Source organism: Arvicanthis niloticus, chromosome 12 (assembly GCF_011762505.2).
Source record: "Arvicanthis niloticus isolate mArvNil1 chromosome 12, mArvNil1.pat.X, whole genome shotgun sequence".
Classification (NCBI taxonomy): domain Eukaryota; kingdom Metazoa; phylum Chordata; class Mammalia; order Rodentia; family Muridae; genus Arvicanthis; species Arvicanthis niloticus.
The window spans coordinates 21,562,750-21,588,205 of NC_047669.1; the positions used below are offsets into that span (position 1 = coordinate 21,562,750).

A 25,456-nucleotide genomic window follows, 5' to 3' on the forward strand; every position below is an offset into this window, starting at 1 on the left:
TGTATGTGTGTGTGTGTATGCTCCACGTGCACTTGAGTACTACCATAAGATGTGAGGGAAACAAGTCAGGTGACAGGGAAGAGCCTACAGCTTCAGGAAAGAGTTGCTGAGGACTTTGGGTTGAGTGAACATTTGAACAGAGACCTGTAAGATGTGAGGGAAGGAGTTCCTGAAGTAAGAGAAGAAGGGAGAAGGAAAACGTGGGAGAAAAGCACAGTGGGGCTGTGATTGTGGGCTGTGTGGAAGGAAGAAGCAGGCCGGCAAGCCAAGCACCAGGTGTGGAAGGCCAAGAAACAAGGCTAAGGAATAAGGAGGGCCAAGGACCACCACCCAGCCCACATGCAGAGATCACCAAGTGCCCTGGGATTCAGTGAGCTCCTGTAGTGGATGTAAGGAAGATAAGACCAGAGAGAGATGGATGGAAGTACAGCACTGAGATGTGCAGGCAGCTCAGGGGTCTGCAAGGGACGGTGGGATGAATGGCCTTGAGCAAAGAGGAAGCTGTCCAGAGGTGAGAGAACCTGGGAGCCAGAGGGTCGGAGTCCTGAAAAGACCAATGAGGCAGATGCTGCCAAGTGACTTGGCCCAGCCTGGTCGCTAACCTTTGGGAAGAACAGTGCAGAGATCATTGGTGCTTTTGACAAGAGGGATTCAGGAGAGTGACAGTAATGTCAGCCTCATTTAATGCATAGAGACCAGGCCGAGTCACCTGTGCAAGCCACCCTGACTAGCTGGATGGAATGTAAACCCAAACCCTTACTCCCAGCCATTGTGGTTAGCTGACTGTAGCTGAGGAGAGCTGCACCTGCCTTGGTCTGAGTCCTGCCATGTTCCTTACCCTCTACTGCTCTTCAGGTTATTCTTTAACCCCTCATATGCCGCTAGTTAGGATTAGGTTGAACTGAGTCAAACTGCTGTCTTTGTAGCTCTAAAAACACTTTGAGTGGCCTGAGACCAGAAGATTGTGTTGCGTTTAAGACTGACCTGGGCTGTGTGGCGAGTTCCAGCCCGCCTGGGCTACAGGATGAGAGCCTGTCCCCAAAACCAAGAGAGAAAGGGGTGGAGAGACAGGGAAAGGGGGAAGGAAGGAAGGACTTTACAGAATCTAAATATTGATGAGTGTTATGGTTCTGGCCTCTGTGAACACACGAAGGACAGACACAGAGAGATGCATGCATGAAATAAATACCCAAGAAAATGACACCCATTATTTTGATATTTTATTACACAGTATTATTTATTTGAGGCCCGGAGGCATGTCGTAGATTATGTGTGGAACTAAGAGGACAGTTTGCAGGAATCAGTTCTCTCTTTCCACCAGGTGGGTCCCAGGGATCGAACTCAGGTCCTCTGGCTTGATGGCAAGCATCTTTAAATCTTGTTGGCTCCCCACCTGGTGTTTGCGACTCACTTGTCTTCCTAACGAGGACCGGCTCTCTCCTCATAGGCTGGTCCAACGGCTCATTGCCACTGAACAACACAGCTGGAAAAACAGTCCACATTTCCCCAACTGAAATTCTGTGTGCTAGCATGCTGCTTGCTCTTAGGTGAGAAATGAGGCCTCTGAGCAGGCGTAAGAGCCCTTTTTGAGGCCCTTGAAGTTCAGACCTTCTCCCAGAAGCTTCTCAAAGCCTCCTTTTCCCTTGTCTAGGGTCAGAGTCCAGGGGCCTAACCTCTTTCTGAGAAACCAAAACCAAAACCAAAAAAAAAAAAAAAAAAAAAACAAAAAGGAAAACCAAAAAACCAACAAACCTACTCCAGAGGTCTGAGTCCAGAGCTAGCCCAGCAAACAGTGCTTCCGGTGAGGCACTGTCCATGTAAGGACAAGTCTGCTGGTCGCTTTAGGACCCCCCCCCCCACTTTTCCACACCTCCATCTTCTACCCCCATACATTTTTAGGGGCACAACCAGCAAAGTACTCCAGCCCTAGGGCTCAGATCTAGAAATAAAATCCAGTTTCATCACAAAATGATTAAAATAGACAGAAAATACAAGCTGCTTTTAAACTTTTATTACTATTATTTTTATCCCCCGGACAGCATGTGAGCACAAAGCTGGTTTTGATTAAGCGTGTGGTCCTCCCAGCTCCTTCTTCCTGTGGTCCTCCCAGCTCCTTCTTCCTGTGGTTCTCACAGTGGCCTAGCAATTCACTATCCCTGGCTGGGCCCCATGCTGCGTGTACAGCCCCCGCAGTACTGACACTTAAAGGGGTGCTGTCCCCCCCCACACACACACACACAACCCTGGGCCTCTGGGTTTGGGAAATGCCTGGTTTGGAAGGGAAACTTGAGCCCTGTCTTCAGGGCCTAGTGGAAAGATAAGTTGCAGTGTGTGGAACTTCTCAGCTCCAGCTCAGTGTGCACTGCAGGCTGAGTGCTCACACTCGGGTGGACCTCAGCTGGTAGCAGGGCTTCCTGAGGTTAGGGGGTGCTGAAGCCCATCAGAGGAAGGTGAGGGACCATGGTTAACAAAAAGAATGAGCTCCTGTAGGTGTAAGTGGTGCTTTTGATCTCTCCAAAATGCCACCCGTGCCTGGCCTTCTCTGGGCTCTGGGCTGCAGTGAGCTAGAAACAAGTTGGCTTTCTCCAGCTATGGAAGCAGAGACAGTGTGAGCGGCTTGCCCAAGTTCTCAAGGGTGCCGGTGACAAAGAAAGAACTTTCCCATTTCTTGGTCCCAACTTGTACCAAAATAGCATCCAACCTGACCCACAAGGAACAGCATCCCATGCTGATTCCCACTACCCTCTTTCAGAAGCCAGAGAAAGGAGCCTCTCACCTTGGCTTGCTTCTGCCTCAGCTTATCTATCAGAAAAGGAACTTTGACCTTTCTCTCCCAAACTCCTCTCTGCTCTGGAACTTACTGAGGGAACCAAAAAGAATGCTGAATCAAGAACTAGATACTACAAACACACTTTCTCATTCACTCCTCTTCCTGGGAAGGGGAAAACAAGCAAAGACAGACATTAAGAATGCACCATTTTTTTAGCGTCCTGGAGGTCTTTCTGTTCCATGTGTGCACATGGCACTGCTGCCCAGAGTGAACAGCAACTTGAGACCTTGTCAGCTCCACATGACAGGAACCCTGAACTCACTTTCTGGGAGCTCCTTGGCTCTTATGGAGGGAGTTGAGCACAGTCACACAGTGGGGGAGGTTACAAGGTATCAAGATTATCAAGTGCTGCTTTAAAGGATCCCTTCTACCCCCCCCCCCCCCCGTTCCTTTACCCCTCAACCATCTTCATATACCACTAGAAAGTCCTCATTAAGCCCAAACAAAATCATTCCCATAGTTTGTGTGTGTGTGTGTGTGTGTGTGTGTGTGTGTGTTTGTGTGTGTGTGTGTTTGGCTTTGGGTCCTTTCCAACAGGGAATGACCTTACTATCCCTCAGCTACCACCCGGCTGAGCCAGCCAGCCGTGCCCACATGCAGTCCGTATCAGTGGATTACCCAGCTCATAGGGAGTACAGGCATGTAGTAAAGTAAACCTAACTGGTGTTTAGCTTCAGAAATAAGACTTAAGTAGAAGGGGCCGTGTGGACAGACCGTAGATGTCATCTAGAAGACATGTAACCAGAGAAGTGGGTAAAGTGCATGTCCCCAACCCTTGCCATCTGTGTTCCTCACAGGGAACCCAGTCTAGACAAGACTAGCTGAGGCTGCCCATCCTGGAGGCAAGGACAACCCATTAGCCCTTCTTCAGCCAAGCCACAGGAATGTGGCCGGAGCCCTGGCTGGAAAATCCCCTCCTCCCTCTGAACTTCCTCCTCGGGAGCCGGAAATGAAGGATGAGGACAGGAAGGGACTTGAGGGGAGGTGCCTTCCATCCTCTCCCCAAACAGTTGTAAAAACACCGTCTGGTGATTGCCATTCGGCCAAGCAGCTTCTTGTCTAAGTCCTGAGTGGTTTCCCCACAAAGTTTGAAAGTCCAGTCTCATTGGAACGCAGGGGTTTTCTGCTCAGTTCCACCCAGCCTGCAATGCCGTTCTCCTTTGTCCACAAGAGATACCTCCCCCAATATTGTACCCACCCCCAGCATTTTCTGAGCTTTACCTTAACCTGGGAGAAGGAACTTGCGGCCCAGCATCAGCCAGTGGCCACTGCAGGGATTCACAGGCCTACCTTGAGGAGGTAACACAAAAGCCCCTGAAGGAGTCCCAGCCTCAGCCTTAGAGGCTCTGCCAGTGGCTTGCTCTGCAGCCTTCATCTGGCTGGGCCCGACCCAGTGCAAAGGCAAGCCTTAGAAATCAAAAGCCACAAACACCTTTCAGTCCCTGAGTCAAGAGGTAGGGACCCAGTCTTCTCCTCTCTGTGTGAGGGCTTTGCATTTGCAGAGAGCCTTTGAAGTGGAGAACATTTAAGCAAGAGAATCAAAGCCCAATGTAGTCCAGGAGAGCAAAGGGAATTGAGGGCTTAGGCCCTGCTAAGTGGCCTTAGTCCTGCCAGTCTCTGGTGCTACAGTTGGGAGCAGTAACTAGCTCCCTGGCCTGGCCATCCATCCTGCCAGCAACTGTTCTAGCCACCTGATTTATCAGGCCATTCAGCAGACTCTCCTTCTTTGGTGCTCCCCTGGAGGAAGGCCCCCCCCACCCCCACCCCCGCTGTAGGCGCCACAGGCGGGCACAGAGGGCCTCTGAGTGGAATGTAGGGTGGGTGGGCCAACGAGGGTCAAAATAGGGTCCTGACTGAGGTGCCTCCTCTACTCAGCTGCTTAGACAGCTACTGATGTTTATGTACCTTTTTTTGTTCCAGATGCCCGGACCAGTGAGAACACCAAGGCCCCGGAGATGAAATCCCGGAGACCCAAGAGCTCTCTTCCCCCTGTGCTAGGAACAGAGAGTAAGTGCTGTTCACTGGGCTTCACCATACAAAGGCAGGAGTGGTGGCAGAGCCCCAGCCTCCTAGTCACCAGCTCTGTCCTGAACTCCTTGAGGACAAGTTTCTGCCCATCCCCCAGAGTGTCCTATGTCCCCCTGATTACTAAGCCAAACTACCTTTCCTCAGACCCCTGCTAGTCTCTCTCTGCCCCATCCACACAGCCTGAGGATGTTACACGTGTTCTTCATCTTCCTGAGCACAGCCCTCCCCACCTCCCACATCTCTTTTGCTTGTCACTTAAACCCTTGTTGGAACTGTTCCTCTTTTTTAAGTAGATTCTGTCCTGTCAAGGGAGCCTTCCTAAACTGTTACTCTGCTTTTATGATATCATCGGGAATGTCCAAAGGTCCTCAGTGCCCACAGACTCCCACAAGTGAGCCTCTCATGTGTCCCTAGCAGGGACACACCTATTATGTGTGCACAGGTGCAGTCCCCTGTGCACCCTGACTGCCACCTCTCTTCATGCTTTGCTGTACTCCCTCACAACAGCTATTTCACACAGAGCTCCTCACTGAGCTCTGGGGGTGCTCCTCACTGAGCTCTGGGGGTGCTCCTCACTGAGCTCTGGGGAGCTCCATTTCCTTTCCTTTCCTTTCCTGTTCCTTTGCCCTCACGCTTATCTCCACAGACAACTTTCTGGTAAATACTCGATAAAGCCACCTCAGTAACTCCAGAGCATTCAGCTCCCATCTTGACTGACCCCTTCCTGGTGCCATAGGGATATGCCTGTATGTCCTCATGGGTTCCCTGAAGGTCAAACTGTCCCTCAGAACGACTCGCTGTGTCCGTGGAAGGACTTCATTAGTGTCTTTCAGAGTCAGCTTTCAGCATATTAGAAGTAGCCAGAGAGAAGGCAAGTAGCTGTAACCCAGATGGGCATGGCCGCCTCCCTCCCTCTGGATCTGGGCTTCCCTTCCCCGATGAACAACCTCACTAATAGACAGAGTACTTAGGGTACATGCTGCCTTCAGACCCACAAAACTTCAATTAAAAAGAAACTATTTCAATATAGTATTTGAAATGCATAATATTAATGTCTTCAGCTTTATACCAGAACAGTTGTAAAATAGAGCCTACATAATCAAAATATAATACCTATCAAATAAAATTATATAATGCTAGATAGACACAGAAGTACCTAAAGTCCTCAAAAGCAGCCCTGTCTTCTGCTGTAATTATTAGTGTGATTTTATTAGCAGAATTACCTTCTGACATCCCCAGATTTTATAGGGCACAGAGTTGCTTGGACATCCCCAGAACATTTAAGTTTTAAAATAAACTGAGAGCCAGGCATGATGTACACTTGTAATCCTAATCTTTGAGAAACTAAGGGGAGGCCAGCCTGGGCTACATAGTGAGTTCTATGCCACTCTGGGATTCAGAGTGAAACTTAAAATTAAGTTTAAGAAAAAAAAACAACAATAACAAAACAAACAAAAAAACAAAAACAAAACCGGAAGAGAAGCTCTCACTTCTGCTAGTTGAGGACAGTGATGGGCCTCACTGTTGCCAACTCTTTTTTTTCAGTTACAAGGCAGCGTTTTATGGCTGCTTTATTCTTTCCTATGTGAAGCAGTGCTTTTGCCTTGCTGGTGCTGAGCTCTTGGAACCCAGCTCATCAGCCTGAGGGGTCAGAGGTCAGCCTTTGTGGAGGGGTAGCCAAAGTGAATTTATAATTTCTGCTAGATGTTTGCACAAATTGAGACCCACTCAGACAGCGGAGGAGCCACGGCTGCTCAGAGCAGACTTTAATAAGCTGGGAAGAGCCCAGGCACAGCTGTGGGGACCTAGGCAGATGAGTTAGTAGTGTTACTCTTCAAAGCTGTTGCCTGGGCCTTGCTGTGCTACCCATGAGAGAACGTGAACAGAGGAGATGTCGCTCCAAGAAGAACAGGGATGTGACTGGTTCAGTGATGAGGCTGCTTGCCCGACAGGGACAGAGGGCCTGCCACCTCCCGAGGAAGGTGAAGCAGGGTCAGAGCAGAACTGTGGAGAAGAAAAACAAGTGCCGGGAGGCTGGGAGACAAAGCAGACCCAGCTCTGGGCACTTTGCCCCGCAGAGCAGAGTCCTTGGAAAACCCCAGCCAAGTTGTCGTCGTCACACTGGCAGCTCGAGTTGCAGATTAGATTCACCTGGAGAACTTGGAAACCACCATGCCCAGGCTGCCCCCAGACCAATTAAACAGAAACTCTAGGGTGGCAGCTAGATTTCTGTGGTTTGTTTATGTTCCTAGATCATCCACGCTAAAAATTAGCCTTTTTAGTGGGAACTAGCCTTGCTTGGTTGACAGCAGAAGAGGGTTTGCCTGCTGCCCCTGTGAAGTGTGCAGAGTCACCTTACTGCAGTGCCCTGAGAACAAAACACCCTGAGGGAGACAACCTTAATCAGGGAGAGCAGGCTGGCAGGAAGTGTTTGAACTCTACAAAAACACACAGTCACCACAGTGCTAGGGTGGTAACTTCACCCACCCGTCTGCAAGGGAAGCACCACTCCTCTGTGGTCCAGTGATGGACATCTCGCCGCATGCACCCTGACAGCCACTTTGCCTCCCTGTGCTGGCTGGCCTACTCAGTTCCCACCACCCTAAGCCTGTTGTCACCCTGCATTATGTTCTGGCTCTGGTTGCCCCTCCATATGCGTTCTTGCCCTTTAGAGACCTGCACCCCTGAGGGACACCACCAAAGCTTGTCCTTGGAGCCTTTTGACAAGGTAGCTGCCCAGGTCAGGAAGTAAAGATGTCTTTTAGGTCTGTGTCCCCAATTCTTTTATCCTTTGAGAATAATTTATTGTTCAGTAATTGCTTAAGTTGTTATTCTCATTTGAGCATCTTAAAACATATAAGAACACGCCAAGTCCAATGTGAAAATCCTCATGTTTCATTCACACACCCATTTGCTTTTTCCTGAGCACTTTTTATGTGTGTGAATACAGACAAACACCTCAGCGGCAAGGGCTTTTCCTCCTTGCCGAAATGGACTCACATACATCTGAATACCCTCATCACTCCTCTTTCCCAGATATGTTGAATTCTATGAGTCTCTGGACCTGTGGGGTAGTGTCAAGGCTGGGAAGTACCTAATTTAGTAGGAAATCCATCCTTCTTCAAGAAAGAAGAGTATAGCCAGACCCTCTTGTCCCCAGGGGTGATTTAGTCTTTTGAGGCAGCTGTTGGGTGTAGGAGTGGACAGCGTTGACCACACTTGCCTGGGAGCCCTCAAGCCTCATTATAGCACGAGGAAAAAGCCAGGCAATCTACCCCCAGCCGTCCATGACAACAGTACGCATTAACCTGCCAGTCAGCCAAGTCACAAGCCACAGACATGGGAGGAAGCTTGGGAGAAATTGAGGTGAGGAAAAACTCAGAACCAGGTTTTGAAAGAGGGAGAGGAATGTAGTTTATGTGGCTTGAGGAGGAATGATAACATTGGCAAGGGAGGAGAGGCAGGCGGGAGCTTGGGGGAGAAACTGCACAGATGCAGGAGGGAATGCTGGGAGGACAGCTGAGTCAAACAAAGCCCCGTGCTGAGTGCCCGTGCACAGGCATCACGTCAGAAGCTCCTGCTGTGTGACACTAGCCGAGCAGCCACTGTCTTATAAACACTCGTTGCTCCCATTTCAGAGAGAGGCAAAACTGAGCCCTAGAGATGAAACAGTCCTGCCAAGCATCTCCTAGCTGGTGAGGAAGAGAACTGTGGTGGTCTCTTTTCCCACCACACCCCTTTCACCTTGTAGATTTGCCCCTGCTCCACGTTGGCCACAGAAACACAATAACAGTTCTTTCCCCAGCCCAAAGGAGCAGCACAAAGAGGTTGGGTGGCAGAGGTGTCAGGACCCTTGGAGCCTGGAAGGAGGATAAGGAAAGCCACCAATGTGTGTCCCTGGATCTAGAGACCTCAGTGTGTTTGCCCAATGCCTCTCTGTAGAACTTTTAAAATAGCCATTTTTTTACCATCTCAGAGTTATAGAGAGGCACATAAGAGTGCAAAGAACCCTGGATTCCCTTTGCTTAAGTGTTGTTTACATTGTATCCCGTGGTTATCATTCTCTCTGTATATATTTATATTTTTTTCATTTGGATGGACAGAAATCATTTAAAATCTTCTCATTGTGTATTTCCTACCAATATAACCTCAACATAAGTGTCAGGAAAGTTGACATAGAACCACATTACTCAATATTGCTAGCTAATTGGTTCAGCCCACCCTCCGTTTTTGTCATTTGACCCAAAATGTTCTTTATGTTTATTTTCTCTTCTTGGTAAAAATCTAATGTCATCATCCCCGGAATACTTTACTCCCTTAGCATGGAAATGGCTCCTCCTCTTGTCTTGGAGATAAGACAGGGAAGATATTCACAGGCCCAGAGAAAAACACTGCAGTCTCTGGCTGAGCTGAGTTACCCACTGAGAGACAGGAACACCTCAGCAAACCTCCATGTATCCAGAAGCCGGCTTACTGTGGCTACTTCCAGGGAATTGCCCAGACATGGTATATAGCAAGAAAGCCTTAGGGCTAGAGAGGAGGAAACAGAAGTCTTGGTTGTCCCACTAATTAAACACATAGCTTCCTCAAAGTCCTTTGCCCTTTTAGAACATGTTTTTGGTTTTTTTTGTTTTTTTTTTTCTCAACACCCAATGGACACTTTTTATGGCTGGTCTCAAACCTTGTCCAGCCATGATAGCAGGCCACTGATGAAGAGTTGGGAAGACCACAGTTCAGGTGAAGCTGGCTAATTCTCCTTAGCACCTGTGTGCAGAGGCATCTGCAGCTGTAGAAGCAAAGCTGGGGTTACGCAGTCTTGGGAGCATCCTGCGGAGAAAGTGGCCTGGAGCCTAAAGCCCCACTTTGGGATGCTCCTTCTGGAAGGGATCTCAGTAGCCAATGGAATTCTTGGGAATTTTCTGCAGAGGAAGGCAAGCACATTACTTGGTTGGAGGATGGATTCCTAGGGCTTAAAAAGATGGCTTTAGAAAATATAAGTTAAAAAGAGAGTAGAGTGCAGGTGAAGCAATGCAGCAGGCAACAGACTCGGGGTCTGAGCAGGAGACAGACAGTGAGCATCTACTGGCTTTTACAGCTTAGCATAGCAGACATTTAAGTTGGGTCTACTTGACAGTCCCGATCAGCCCATGAGTCCCTCCTGCCTTCACTGTTCTGTGACTTTGGGACAACTCAGGTGCAAAGTTCCCCCAGAGTCTGTGCCTGGCCTAGACACTCGCCTCGGGGGTGTGGTGCATATGACCACAGTGGGCCATTTCTGATCACAGTGATTTCCTTTGTTTTGGCTTCTGTGTGTCTCTATGAAACTAAAAGCCATGTCAATTTGAAAGCTTCTCTAGATACCAAACACTCTGTCCACTCTCCTTGGTCTTCTCTAGGATCAAGTCTTTTTTTCTTTCTTGACATTCTTGACAGGGAAATGCTAAATCCTAATAGAATCCACAGGGCTGAAAGGAAATCAGGAAGAAATTGGGATTTGGCATCAAGTCTTGCCTAACACTGAAAAACGTGGGGTCCACAGAGAATAACTAAGCTGCTCATACAAAAGCCCCTGAAAGCAGCATCAACTCTTCTTACACCCCACTGCAGTGTTGGTGTTTGACTATGATAGTAGCCGACATGCCTGGAACACAATGACGGCCCCTCACTAGGCAGCTATTTCCAGCTCCTCCCTCAGCCTTTTCAGTATCTCCCATGAGCCGACCAACCAGCAATATTGATCCTTCCCAAAGCAGCTGCTGAGAACTGACAAGCAGTGCTGGCCCAGATGGCCTGGCCATGCTAGACTCCTCTTTCACAACTGTCATGGCATTCCGTGAAGTTTGGCAATGAGAGCTTGCAGCGGCAAGAGGAGCTGTGTTCCTCTGGAATCTTCTGATAGGACTGCCTTTTCTATGAGGGGAGCTGAGTGTGCAATTTGCCCAGAGATGTTAATTCTTAGAAAACAACCAGTATGTCTTCACATGTCTGTAAGAATGTACTAGAAGGAGTTAGTGGGTGAGAGGACAGTCCCTCGATGCATTGAACCTTCCTCAGTGGCGGTGGGGGAGCATCAGGACTTCAAGCTCCCTTGCCAGCCTCAGGGGTAGCTGTCCTTTCTTTACCCAGCCTGTGTCACTCTCAGGAGCCTTGAGCCAACAGTGAGTGCTGATTTGGAGAACTTTAAAGGGTTTGATGCCTATTTATAGTTAACTACCTAAAAAGGGAAATGTCCCCAGAGAGGCAGAGATGCAGGGACCTGCCTGTACCCAAGGCTGTTGTTAACACTAGCTCCCCAACTGTCTTCCCAAACACTTTTACTCTGTAAGACTAAGAAAGGGATACTCATCTGCCTTCAGACTGAGCAGTCTAGAAACTTCCATGAGGTGCTGACTTCCCTCCAGGAAAGAAGGAATGTTCTCTAGGGCAGTAGTAGTTTAGGCTTGGGCAGGATGGCAGAAGCAAAAGACATTACCAGAATCAGTCATGAGGAGCAGAGTTTTTTTCCAGCAAGGCCTCAGCTTTCCTGGGGGGCTCTCAGCTCTTTACCCTTACTCATGATTTTGTGGGCTGTTTCCCTCCTCTCAGTCTCCCATCCAGAGCAGAAGGCTCAACACTTGGCAGTTTTGATCAAGGAGGTGACAGGTTCACTTAATGCTGTGCAGAATTACAACAAGATTTGCAGCCTCTGGCTTCTATCTCAGTATTAATTCATTAGAAATGCCCAGCTTCCCGGCGATCTCTGCAGTCTCTGTCCTCTAATAACTGCTTATCAAGCCCATGACCGGTTTGCTGCTCGGGCCCCAGAGGGAAGCAGGGGACCTTTGCTGTCCTCTAGGAACTTGGCGTATACATTTTGTTAGTAGGTTTCTGAACTGGAAAGGGACAAGGATGGACCCAATTAGGAAAGGCATGAGCTCATAAGGAGTGTGCCTGAGCTGAGAAGGTGTAGAAGTCACCAAAGGTGCCAGCATGCACAGAGAGCCCATGGCAACCGGTTAGTATGCAGACCTGAAAGATGCTGAGTGTGGGGTACAGAGGAGCAACACCTAAAGACTCCTACATAGCCGGCCCGTAACTGGAATTCTCTAGGTGACCGTAGCACACACTGACATTTGAGAACCATGGACATTGAGAATAGAGGACATAAGGAAGCATATTCGCCGAAGAAAGCATGCGAAAGAAGACTGCAGATGAAAGCCCGAGCAGACCTCAAGGACCTTGTCAGAGACCAGATGGACTTGGTCCTCAGTGGTAATGGGTAGCCGCTAGAGAGGTTTCAACAAACAACTCCAGATTATAGAGAAGTCACTTGGGTCCCACTATGACAGATGTGGTAGGGCAGGGACTAGGAGACAAGAGGCCTTGGCATGGCATTGAATTCAGAACAGGCCAGCCATAGTGAATGCTGTGCAGCGTGGGGGTGGAGAGGGCTTCTCGTGTATTCAGTGGATGGAATTGCTGAGTACTTGTGACAAGCTGTGGGGAAGAAGTCGGGCAAGAAGCAGTCAGAGGAGAAGGTCCTGAGCTTGATTGGGGGAGGGGAGGCTTGGTATGGGTTTGGAATCTTCTGGGGCAGTGATGTCTAGGAGGTTAGACACAGAGGTAGGCTCAGAACGAAGGCTGAGCTCCAGGGAAAACATGGGCAGGAGAGACTGACAGAGTGCTAAGAGCAGCAATGAGCAAAGCACCCTGGATGGGGACAGAGGAGTTGAGGGATCAGGAAGGGTGTGGATGGGGGCTGGCTGCCCAGAAAGGTGCCCCAGCCCCCTCTCAAAGGCAGCAGATGGAGGGCACTCTACCTCTCCCTTACCCTGGGGCCTGGTGGCCTCCGTGGGATTTGCAAAGATGGTAGATTTCCTTGTTCTAAGATGTTCCTCCCTGACAGTGGCCGGTGTAGGAAGTTTGGGCTGTTGGAGGCAGAATGAGAGACAAGGGTCCAGGAGGAAGATAATAAGAAGGGTGAGCCTAGAGAAGTGGAAACTCATTAGTGATCAGTTTCTCTCTACTGAGTTTGGGCATCTGGGCCAACCAGAGCATTTCCTAGGAACCTGGGCAGGGGAGAAGGACAGTAAGGAGCAGTGACATGGGACACACTTGAGGATGTCAGCGGAAGAGGCCAGCAGGGTCAGGCATTAGTCACCTTTCTCTTTGATATAACAAAACACCAGACGGAAGTAATGAAGTAAAGGGAGTTTGGTTCCCAATTTGAGGGTAGCGCCCGTAGTGGTGGGAAGGTGTAGTGGGGAGCCCAGCTCCAGCTGTGGCCGCTGGTCACATTGCATCTGAGGTCAGGAAGCAGAGTATGAGCGAATGCAGGGGCTCAGCTCCCCCCCCCCTTAGTCAGTAGGTCTCTCCCCCCTCCCATCCCCCCACATTGCATAATGTCCTTCACATTCAGGATGCCTCTTTGTTCTTTAGTTAAACCTCTCTGGAAACACAGGCCTACTGGGAGGTGTCTCCTAGGTGATTCAGAGCCCCATCATGTTGACATCAAGATTATCCATCACATTCCAGATGTGGAGGAGCTAAATTTGTCCCCGGGAGAGCAGAGAAATCCTTTGAGATCTGCTTGTTTGGGAAAGAGTGTTGGTTGAGGGAAGGTGCCAGTGCAGAGCATGCGCTGTGTGCCTTATTTTTCTGTTTTTTTTTTTTTTTTAATGATTTTTTTATATAGATTTTTGCTACATACATTTATTTATTTGTTGTGTGCACACCATGGCTATTGTGGACGTTTTAGGGTGACTTGGGGTTGTTAGTTTTTTCCCACTCAATCAGCCCTGAGGATCAAACTCAGGCTTGGAAGCAAGCACCTTTCCCCACTGAGCCAACTCTTGGCCTTCCAGGACTATGTTTAAATAGGAAACTGGAGTTCTGAGAGGTTGTATAACATGCTTAAACTCCTCAGCTTGACTAGTGGTGGGGCAGTGTTTGAATCCAAGTCCAGCTCCAGAGCCTTCTCTGCATGAGGGCAGAGAAGGGTTTCAAAGGCTTGGCTTAGAGAGTGGAGTATGCGTGTTAAAGGAAAAAAGCAGCCAGACACATGACGGCCAGTGGCTCTGTTTCTATCTGAGCCACGTATGGCCTTATGAACTTGGGAAGCCAACAGACTTACATGAGATTCCAGCTTCCTCTTCATCACATGGAACCATTGTGAGGTGTCCTGCTTGCATTCGTGCAGAGTAGAAAGAACACCTGTGAGAAGCTTTAGTTTTAGAATCCTGTGACTCAGCTTTTCCTGTGTGCACAGAACACCATTAATGGATTCCCACAGATGGTCATTTAGAATATGGATAGCGTATAGAGCATGGTTAACCTTTAAAGTTGTTTTTGCTGAGCAGCTTCAAATGCTAACAAATTCAAACAGCAATAACCATAAATTTATAGAACAAATTTAAAATGTGGCCTTCAATCCTAGTTAAACCTAACACTGGAAGATCTACTAATTGGTGCTAGCTTCTCGCCACATAGATTTCTCAGGGCCAGCAAGCTTAGGAAGGCCTTCATAGCCTCTGGTTTCATACAGCCCACCTCCTTGTGTACACACAAGGAGCTGTCCACAGTTCACACCCCCAAGGACTGTCTTCCTCCTCCCCAGTCACCCCCACCCTTTCTGCAGGAGGTCTGTGACAGCTAGCCAGGGCTGCCATAATAAGATGGTGGACAGGGTGCCTGAAACACAGGCCAGAAATCCAAGATCAAAGCCTCTTTCCTTTGGTTTACAGATGTCTGTCTTCTCTCTGATCTTCCTTCTAATATGGTTCCTCCTGTGTGTGCAGATGTGCTGTTACATTCCCCCTGCCTCCTTCCTTCTCTGCCTTTTCCTTTCCTAACCTCTCTTGCTTTCCCTTCCCCATTTTCTCCTCTCCCCGCTTCCTTCTTCCTCCCTTTTAGCAAAGTCACCAGTCAGATTGGCCTAGGGCCCGCCCTCATGACATTTATTTTTAATGCAGTCACCTTTCCAAAGCCTCATGTCTAAGGCAGCCACGTTCTGAACTACGGAGGGTTACAGCTTCAACACATTCTCGGAAGAGGATACCAGGCAGCTCCTCTGGACAGATGGCTTGCTCTCTTCTGAGAAGATCTGCCCTGCTCCTTCCCTTGGCCTGTCTCCTCCAGTCCTCCTGGAGTCTCTGAGCTACTCGTCGCCTCCTGCATTTCTTCCCTCATCACCTTTAGGTTCCCCTCTGCATCCTGGAAGTCAGCCTGCAGCACAGGAAAGGCTTTGCATTCACCTTTCTTTACTGCTTTTCTCTGTCCAATCAGCACCAGAATTGATACTGACTAGGGTTTTCTTGGGTACCTAGCCTCTCCATCTTCCTTGGATATGTTTTCTACCAGTCTCTAGCATCGTCCAGTGCTTCCCATCACCTGGGTTAAGCCCTGACCATTCCTCCAGCCAACATCTGTCCTCCACCCTTGCTCACAGTGACATCCTCTCTACTCTCCAGGTCTCCCCTCCCTGACTCTGACCCTCAAGTGACCCAGCTGTCACTCAAGGTGCATCACCAGGGATCAGGCCCAGTCATCTCCACCTCTCCTTGTATTCCTTTCCCCAGTCTTTGACGCAGCTTCCCAGTTCTTATTCTAATTGCAGCTTAGATCTGAAATCTTCACTTTCCAGAGTCCACCAGTGTTTTTCCAGGACTCCGACCCTGGCTTCTAGAAACTTCCATACAGATCAATACATTCATCCATTATGTCCACTTGACCAAACCAAACTTCATCATCCACTCTCATGGTCTGTTTTTCTTTGCTACAATCTCCCCCATGTTTCTAAGAGAAGTCTCAAAGTACCTTTGTACCCTACCTTGTTTAGTTCCCTAAATTCTTTTAATGCCCCTTCTGTCCCTCATTCATCTCTTCTGTGTGGTGCTTCTAAGTACCTTCCAAGAGGTGGCAGCATCCTAATTGGATATCCTTGTCCCCCTGTGAAGCCCTGAGGAGGCAGATTCAGTGTGACAGCTGTGTGTTCCGTTCTCTCTCAGGCTGAAGACCCAGCTCTCTGGTACACGATGCTATTGCTGTCCAGCAGAACGCTCTGTAACAATGAACATGTTCTGTGCCTGCACTCTGTGATAGCCACTAATCATATTTGGGTTATTATGTACTTAGAATGAAACTAGTTCAGTGGAAGAACTAAGTATTTAATTTTCTTTCATTTAAACGGACATACTAGCTTCATTCAACTTCCTGTGATAACAGCTGTCTCCTGACCCATCTCTACTGAACACCACTCTGCTTGAGACTGCATCATCTGTTGCTAACCTGGGCTCCTCCCTGTTCTCTAGAGCCACCTTCTTAGGCCTTGGGTCCACCATTCCCCAGTAATGAGCTGATGACCGTGTTCTCAACACACACAAGGTTCCTCTTGTGCTGTGTTTGAACAACTGGGTGTTACTTTATTTTTAGAAAAAAAATTTAAAGACATTATTATTTTATATGCATGACCGTTAGTCTACATATATATATACGTATCACATGTGTGCCTCATGCCTTTGAAGCCATAGGAGGGCATCAGATCTCCTGAAACTGGAGTTACAGATGGTTGTGAACCACCATGTGGGTGCTCGATATTGAACCTGGGTGCTCTGTCAGAGCATCAAGTTCTCTGAATCACTAAGTCAGCTCTCCAGACACCTTTTCTTACTTTTTAGCTTCCTATTAACTCTTATGTTCTAATAATTTTGGTGTTATAGAAAAAAACTGTAAGATTTAATACAAATAGTTATTCTATACCTTTCAGATTCCTCAGATATTACTATTTTACCATCTCTCTTTTATATATTCCTTCTGTCTGGGTATATATGGACTTATATACCCAGATATCCCATCTTTCTCCATATTTCTCTTCACTTCTATACACAGACACACACACACACACACACACACACACACACACACACAGGTAATTATGCTTATGTGCAGCCCAGAAGAAAAGTATACCCATAAAACCTTAAACATAAAGAGTTTAGAGTTGATCTTTCCTAAAATCAAATGTGTTCTAGAAACCACAGTAAAATGTTCGAAATGGAAGAACATCCATAGACTACTACTGTCTAATTTGTTGACAATACTCAAATACTCCCAGCTGCCCTAGAAGTATTCCTTAGGGCAAAAGAGGGACAAAAGCCTGTCTTGTGGACCACACTACCTAATGTTTAGGATTTTGAAGCCAAGTTTTAACATCTGTATGGTTTTCTCTCCACTACACTAGTTCATAGAGTTTAGTGAATGGCTCATAGTAGGCCCATAGTAAGATAGGGCTCACTCATGGCGCCCCACCAGAGGGGATGCAACTTAGCCATAGGCCACAGTTGTCAGCACTGTGGTCTCAAGGTGTTTCTGTCCAGGGCTTTCCCTTCAGTTTTCTTCTGAGAGAAATAGGTTGGGTGATAACATTGTCTCCTCTGTGGAGATACCCAGGGCTAGCCAAACCACCTGTGATCATAGACAAGTTCTACAGACATGCCTGGCCCCGGGGCTGACCCTCCATTCTGTAGTAGACAAGCTACTCAGTATCCACCCACTCACTCATTTAACAAGCAGGTATTGAGTGCCTACTGCGTGTCATGTACATTGGATCCATAATAGTGAACAATGACAAAATGTTCCATTTCAAAATATTGCACTTGGGTGGGAAGGGAAGGGCAGGCAATAAAATAAGTGAAGATATGATAAGTGCCGAGGGGGGATAATAAATCAGGGTAAGGGCTGTGAATAAAGATGTAGTCTCTCTCTCTCTCTCTCTCTCTCTCTCTCTCTCTCTCTCTCTCTCTCTCTCTCTCCCTTCCCCCTCTCTCTGTGTTATAGTTCTATGGTTCTGGGAATAGAAGCCTTGTGTTTCTCAGGCAAGCATTTAATCACCAAGCTAAATCCCTAGCCCAGGGGCTAGGACTCATATAGGGCACTTATGGCAGATCTCCTTGGTGATGTGCCCACACACTCACACTTTTGAATTAAAGTGTAATTTCCCTGTGCATCTTCTGTAGTGCACATTGTGTGAGTTGGCATTTAATGACCACTCCAGTCAAGATAGGCCTCCCTGTGCTGCTGGTCAACCCTTCCTCAGCACCTCTGGCAGCCACTAATCTGTTCTCTGTTCTTATGGTTTGGCCTTTCTAGAGCACCACATAAGTAGGATTATACAGTAAGGAGGCTTTGAATCTGGCTTCCCATGGCTAAGGAGAAAACTCAGTTATCAGCAGTAAAGGAAAGGGGGCCGTGAACTTGTGGGAGCAAGGAAAGAGTTGAGAGGAGGAAACGGGAGGAGGAAATAATATATTTTAATTTTTTAAAAATGACCTGAAGGAAATAGGAAATCAAGCCATTAGAAGCGATGCAGGTGTTTCTGCCTGCGTGAAGTATTTTTATTTAGATAGATAGGAAGATTTGTGCTATGAGGTGTTTCTGTCTGAGTCGGTTTTTGTTGTTGTTGTTAAATTAGAAAAAAGTAGAGTAAGAAGAAAAGATAGCAAGATAATATTTATTTGTTCTGAAGGTCGAGACTTGCAATAGCGTCTAGCATCCCAGGCTCACTGGGAACTCCCTGTCCAGGCTGCCGTTGAACTTGTGACAGTGCTCTGCCCTCAGCCTCCACAGGCCTGAGTTGCCATTCCCAGCTTCATTCATTCACAGATTTCATTCATCGAATGTCTGGTTTGGGGAGTTTTGTTTTGTTATGTTTTGTTGTTTAAGAAACAACTACTGGTCATAGCCTGTGACCCAAAGGAAGCCAGAGACCCTTGGATCCATACCAAGGCTAATTTTAGTTACTTTATCTGACATAATTTCCTTTCTGCACTTCCTGAAAGTTAGGGTGAGCATGTAGTTAGTGAGGTTTTGGTTGTCATCTGTAAGTAGGACTATGAGGGCCGTTTGAGTTTTGAGAGCTTCTATCCCACTGGTCCAAGGCGCCCTGACAGAGGCCCTCGAGAACTGACATTCATTGAATCATAAGATTGAATCAGGGCATGGAGATCCACAGGAAGTCATAGCAGAATGAGGAGTATCTGGAGATGAGGGGCCAGAACAGAACTGAGGTCTTAACATCCTAACTTGTAAGCTTCTTTGTTACAGGTGACGCAACTGTGAAAAAGAAACCTGCCCCCAAGACACCTACAAAAGCAGGTAACAGCCGCAGTCCTACCTGAGGGCAAGGGAGTCATCTGCCATGGGGCCTTCTCCTCTGTCTTCTGACCAACCATATATGTAGTGGAAGAAGATCCTTCCCTCGTCCAGGCTCCACATTTTGGGCTGCCTCCTTCTCTAAGGAACCTATGACCAGTGATACCTCATCCCCACCCCCTCCTTCTTCCTTCCTCTGCCTCCATCTATGTGTGCCACGTCACATGCTGCTGGGGGCTTCTGTCCTGTCCCCTCTGCAAAGCTAGGCCTCAGCCTCAGTCTCCACTCCACTCTGCAGGGGGTGGACTACATCATGCTGCTTTTAGGCCCAGCTCTGTATGTCCCTGCTTTGTAGTTTGTTTTGTTGTCTCTGGGGAGACATTCGAAGGCACAAACCACATTGGGCCTATCAGCCAGGGTAACTGAAAGGCTAGATGCAAGGTAATGCCAAATTAAGAAATAGTCTGGAACAGCCATTCAGACCATTATGGGGAGACACAAATTCCCCCACAACCAATTTGTGATGAACTATGTTGTGTAGATTGTGTGAGTCACTTCTGGGGATTCTCAAAGGTAGACAAGGCTAACAGGGTCCCTGCACTCAGAACTTTTGGAGCAGGGGTCAGTACCTTCATTCTTATCTTGAAGATTCCAGACAGGAAGAGAGCACCACCAGACCAACATGGCCAGCAGTGCCAGTGAGAGCCAGTGAGATCAGTATATCTAAGGCCCTGCCTCACATTCTGCTTGTCCCCTCCTAGCTATGCCCCCTCAAATCATCCAGTTCCCCGAGGACCAGAAGGTGCGCGCAGGAGAGCCTGTGGAGCTGTTTGGGAAAGTGGCTGGTACCCAGCCCATCACCTGCACGTGGATGAAGTTCCGAAAGCAGGTCAGTCAGAGATGCCGAGTGGCCTAAGGGCAACTCCCAGCCCTGGGCCTAAAAGATGAGAAATTCTGGGTGGCCAGGGGGCGTTGCTCTGTTTCACTTTGGACGTGGAGGGGAGCATTGAGCATGGGGGTGCATACCTGGAATCCCAGCACTTGGAAGGCCAAGGCAAGAGAATTGTAAGATCAAGGGCAGCCCAGCCAACCTTCCAGGGTCCTGTCCAAATAAAACACAGAGGCCAGGGACATAGCCTAATGGGATGCATGGCATCCCAAAACCTGGTTATTGAAAAAGAAAGATTGTTAAGAAGAGAAAGGGGAGAGGTCACCTATCCACCAAACCTGAGTTCTTACTAGCTTTTCTTCCATTTCTACCAATAAGCCCTGGTTTTATAGGCAGTCTGTTTAATAAAATTACTCCTGCCCTCATCTGAGTCCATCTGCCTAGAATTCTTTTTGGGGGCAGGAAGTCAACGCCCTCAGGTGACCCCCTCAGACACCGCTGTGATCCTACACCAGCCTCCTGAGTTCTGGCTGGTTACAGCTTCCACTTAACACATGCTAAAAGATCAAAGCAAGCTTTAGGTATTTGGATATATAAATTATACATCAAATAGAATTTTGGCTGAATGACCCAGAAGTATAGCTACAACTTATAATATATTCCCTATGAAAACATTTGAATTTCCAAATAACCAGCTTGTACCAAAATTTTGCAGCACCCAGCTTCTCACTGTTCACACTGGTAATGACACTCATGTGTGTGATCAGCAGACACCCCAGTGTGCTGGGCTGGTTCTGCATTAGGAACCCATTAAAGCAGCAGCTCTCAAGCTGTGGGTTATGACCCCTTTGGGGTTGAATGACAGTTTCACTGAAGCCTCCTAAGACCATCAGAAAACATAGATATTTATAGTACAATTGATAACAGTAACAAAATTACATTTATGAAATAGCAACAAAATAGTGCTATGGTTGGAGATCATTGAATACAAGGAACTGTGTTAAAGGGCCACAGCATTAGGAAGGTTAAAACCCATGTTTATAGAAGGTGTGAGGCTTCTTTGTAAGCCCTGTCGGCATTCTCATGCCACACCAATTGTCATAGGCCAAGAGATGAGTCACTAGAACCTGGGAGGAAAGCAGAGCTAATCAGGGGAGATGGAGAAGAAAATAGGGCCCTGCCCATCTAGACTGATGGATGAAGCAGAATCACATCCCTTTCAGGGCCTATTAATCAAGTTCAGTACAAAAACTTATTGCAATTATGAAACCATTCGGCATCTGTGCTATCCAGTGTGGTAGCTACTGGCCCTGTCTGTTGAGCGCATGGAATGTGGTTAACACAGTTGAGGGATGTCTTCGTCACTCTTCTGCTGCCCTGAAGAAGCACTGTGACCAAGGCAACTTATAAAAGGAAGCATTCACCTGGGGTGTTGCTCACAGTTTCAGAGGGCGTGTCTGTGACCACCAGGCTGAAGAGCATGGCAGCAGGCAGGCAAGCAGGCCTGGCGCTGCAGCAGTAGCTGAGGGTTTACATCCTGAACTGCAGAAAGCAGGCAGAGAGAGAGTGAGACTGGAGCTGGCAAGGGCTTTTGAAATGTCAAAGCCCACCCCTAGTGATACACCCCCCACCAACAAGACCACATCTCCTAAACATTCCAATATCTAGGAACCAAACATTCGAACACATGAGCCCATGGGGGCCACTCTCAATCGAAGAGGAACTACGGGGTTTTTGGTGGTGGTGGTGGTTTTCTTTATTCCAGTACTAAGGTTTGGATTTTGGGCTTAGGCTTATGTATGCTAGGCAAGTGCTCTACCATTAAGCTACAGCCCCAGGGTTCTTTTTACTTTTTGAGGTAGGTCTTACTAAGTTGTCCAGGCTGGCCTTGAACTTGTGATCTATCCGACTCCTGAGCATCTGAGATACAAGCCTGTGCTACTATGTCTAGCAAAGTTTTTAACTTTAATTAGTTAAAAATCACCGTATATAATTCAGTGACATTGGTCAACACACAAGACTGTGTGGGAATCAGCATTTCCTAATCCTTCACCCTAGAAACCAGTGTGAGTCCTCCCCTTCCTCAGTCTCTGCCGATACTCCCTGCATGTTATTCTTATGGGTTTGCCTATTCTGGACATTTTAGATAGATGGGCTCATACACTCTGGCACATCGCCCTCTGCCTCTGGACATGGTTTTGTTTTTGTTTTGTTGATGTGGTTTTATTTTGGTTTTTTGTTTTCTTGGTTTGGGGGATGGGGGGATTGTTTGTTTCTGTGTTTTTATTTGTTTAGTTTGGTTTGGTCTGATATGTTGTTTTAGGGCTCGTCCATGCTCCAGCATAAATTGACATCCTGTGTGTGTGGGTGTGTGTGTGGGTGTGTGTGTGTGTGTATGCTCGAGGACAACCTCAGGTGTCACCCTGTCATCCTCAGGCAAGCCATCTACCTCTCTTGAGACAAGATGTCTTATTGGCCTGGAGTTTACCACTTACACTAGACTGTCTAACCAGCAATCCCCAGGCATCCTCCTGTCTCCACTTGCCCAGTGGTATTACAAGTATGCACCATCACACCAGACAAGATGGAGTGACCCCTGCTCCCTCCCCACTGCCCATCCCTCCTTGGGAGTAGATGGTAAGGAGCCCCTTTTCTCACTCCCACTTGTACCTGCAGATCCAGGAGAGTGAGCACATCAAGGTGGAGAATGGCGAAAGCGGCAGTAAGCTCACCATCCTGGCCGCGCGGCAGGAGCACTGCGGCTGCTACACACTGGTGGTGGAGAACAAGCTGGGCAGCAGGCAGGCCCAAGTCAACCTCACGGTCGTGGGTGAGTCCAGGAAACCCTAAGCAGGAAGAGCAAGGAGTGGAGGACAAAATGCATGAACCCCAAGATGTCAGCACCTTCCTCTTTGCTTCCTTGTTCCCCTGCCTTCTCCACCCCTTACTTTCACACAATACCCTGCAAACTGATGCAGGACTCCATACCTGCCTCTACTTCACCCCCTCCCCCCAGCATCTTCCTCTCCCTGAGTCCCCTCCTTGTTTCTCCATGTTCCTGGCCGTTAGAGATCCCGAGCCCTCCCACCCGCAGGTCTCCTGGGTGGATTGTTCACTTCCTCTGGCTCATGCCCACCACTATCTGATTCCTTCTATGTCTCCGTTAGGTTTTCTATTGCTGTGCTGAAGCACCAGATCAAGGCAGCTTAGAGAAGGCAGGGTTTATTTGGGGCTATGGTTCTAGAAGGATAAGAGTCCATCACCGTGATAGTGGGGAACATGGCGGCAGGCAGGCTTGGTACTGGAACAGCACCAGGAGCCCACATCTCAACCGACAAACAGCAGACAGGACTAACTTGAGATAGCTCACGGCTTTTGAAACCTTAAAGCCTACCTCCAGGGACATACTTCTTCTAACTGGTCCACACCTCCTAATCCTCCTCAGACAACCACCAACTAGGAACCAAGGATTCAGATGCTCAGGACGTGTGGGGGACATCTGATTCACGTCACTGTAACCTACAAATCCCCACCTGGGATCAAGGCCACTTCCTCTTATTTTCAGGAGCTGGAGCATGGAGACTGTATCACATGCACACTCCAGGCTGTACTCTGAGGCCCCTAGGCTGAGATATCAGTGCCCCTCAGAACTTTTAGTCTTCTCTGGAGACATGCTCCTCATTGTCATCCGCCTACCCCCATCCCACCCCCCAGCGCACATACAAGGCCCTTAGGCCTCTAGCTTCCTGGAGAGCTATGAGGCATTAAGTAAGACTTCTCTGAATTTGGTGGCCTCCAGACCTCCAGGTACCTGTATGTGATGCCATCAATGGATCCCTTCCCTTTGTGAGGGCTCTTTTCTTTGGTCCAGTTCCCAGGCTCTTGGGGCTTTTTATTCCCTGCTTGTTCCTCACAGCACAGGATTACCCTCCTGCAGTGATTGGCCTTCCTGCAGTGCTCTGCTTTCTGTGCCCCCACCCCTGGGCTAACAACCCTGTGGCAGAGCAGTCTCTGCCCAGAGGGCCCCTGGCCCTCTGCAGCTACCTGCCCCTTGCTCCCATGTTGCTTAGTCTACAGAGACTGCTCCTCTAAGGTCACTGTGACTCCTAACCCTGAGTTCTTCCCCTTTCTGTATCTCTGAGTCCCCAGTAAGTTGAACCCATATTTAGACTGAGTCTCAAGATTTCATGTTCCCTTCTTTCCTAGTGACTGTTCCTATGTCCCGATCTGTCTTCTGACACATCTAAGTTGCTATCTATGTGGTTTCCTCCCATGGCTGATGCCCAGTGTCTTCCCTCCATCATGGTTCCCCATGTGGCAGGTGCATAGTACAGTAGAGGGACATGTGAAGGGGCAGCTAGGGGGACAGTAGCTGTGTTTTGTGCATGTGTAGGCCTCTGCATTTGGGATGCATGACAGACTTTGACCTGGTATTCAGTGGCATGCACATTAGACGTGAATAGGTTTTCCAGTCAATCTTGACCCTCAAGCTTACAAAAGCATTTCCTTTTGAAAAAAATTAGACAAAGGGCTCCTTTGGGTTCAGTGTAAAGACTATTCCCCAACTTCACAGCAGAGTTCACAGACCTACAGAACAAGAGAATGTTAGAAAAGGATTCATGAGCCACAGTGGTTAGAACTCACCCCTGGGGAATCTGTGGAACTTTCCAGGGATGAAGTTGGCAGTTGGAGAGGACTTAGATGTTCTCTTAGCTCCATCACTCTATGGTCCCTAACTTTGGTCCCAGTCTTCCTTCCCCATCTTTATCTCCTGTCCTCACCTTAGGCCCAAGATGGGTGGGTATGTTTCCAGCCATGCAGAAGGGAAACTAAGGGAAGAACCAGCCTCAAACTCTCAAATGCCTGCCCTCCAGACATGCCCATGGCCTGTGGATGGGTAAAGTCTGAAGAATATCTCCAAGACAAAGAAACCTCTGGCTGGGAAATGCATCTTGGTGATAAGCAGTCTGTCTGGAAAGCTGCTGCATGCTGAGGAGTTTACTGCTGGCCCTGGGTCCTCAGCCCACATTTTCTCACTTCCAACCTTGGGGAGCCTTGCATCATCGCTCTCCAGGCCTTAGGCAGTAGAAGAAGGATTTCTTGGAGTGGGGATGAAGAACAGCGAGAATCAGTGTGCACTGCCACCACTGGCTCATTCTCTCTCTGCCCTTCTCTCTCTCTCTCTCTCTCTCTCTCTCTCTCTCTCTCTCTCTCTCTCTCTTTTTCTCTCTCTGTCTTCACCCAGTGCCCATCATTTGACTCGGGTCCCTTCTTTCTTTCGTCTTCCTCTGATTCCTTCCTTTGTGGATCTGGGACGTGGGTGTACCAAAGGGTCAGGGAATGAGTTTCTCGGCTAAAGGGGAACCCATTCCACCCTCTTGCTCTCTTTGGTGAGTCTAGGTGCTGATTTCTGTAATTTCCCAAGGAGTCAGGAACTTGGGGCCGGGGGCTTACATTGGAGATACAACTTGCCGTAATTTGGTCCCGGCTCGGAGTCCACCCTTCCTCAGCATTTCCCATCCATCTGCCCCTGTGTGGGTTCAACAACTTTGAACTGCTTTTCTGAAACCAAGTGCCCCCTACCC

General features: G+C 48.3%; 1 protein-coding gene across 4 annotated transcripts in view; it reads left to right on the forward strand.

Moving 5' to 3' along the window:
* The window catches only part of Mylk (myosin light chain kinase), a 254,873-nt gene that overhangs the window by 184,530 nt on the left and 44,887 nt on the right, over positions 1 to 25,456 (forward strand). For all 4 annotated transcript variants that reach the window (XM_034514936.2, XM_076942877.1, XM_076942876.1 and 1 more), the window contains 4 exons: positions 4,751 to 4,837; positions 18,935 to 18,985; positions 19,744 to 19,871; positions 22,548 to 22,701. In XM_034514936.2, the coding sequence (XP_034370827.1) occupies positions 4,751 to 4,837; positions 18,935 to 18,985; positions 19,744 to 19,871; positions 22,548 to 22,701 (420 nt within the window). The remainder of the gene's footprint in view (positions 1 to 4,750; positions 4,838 to 18,934; positions 18,986 to 19,743; positions 19,872 to 22,547; positions 22,702 to 25,456) is intronic.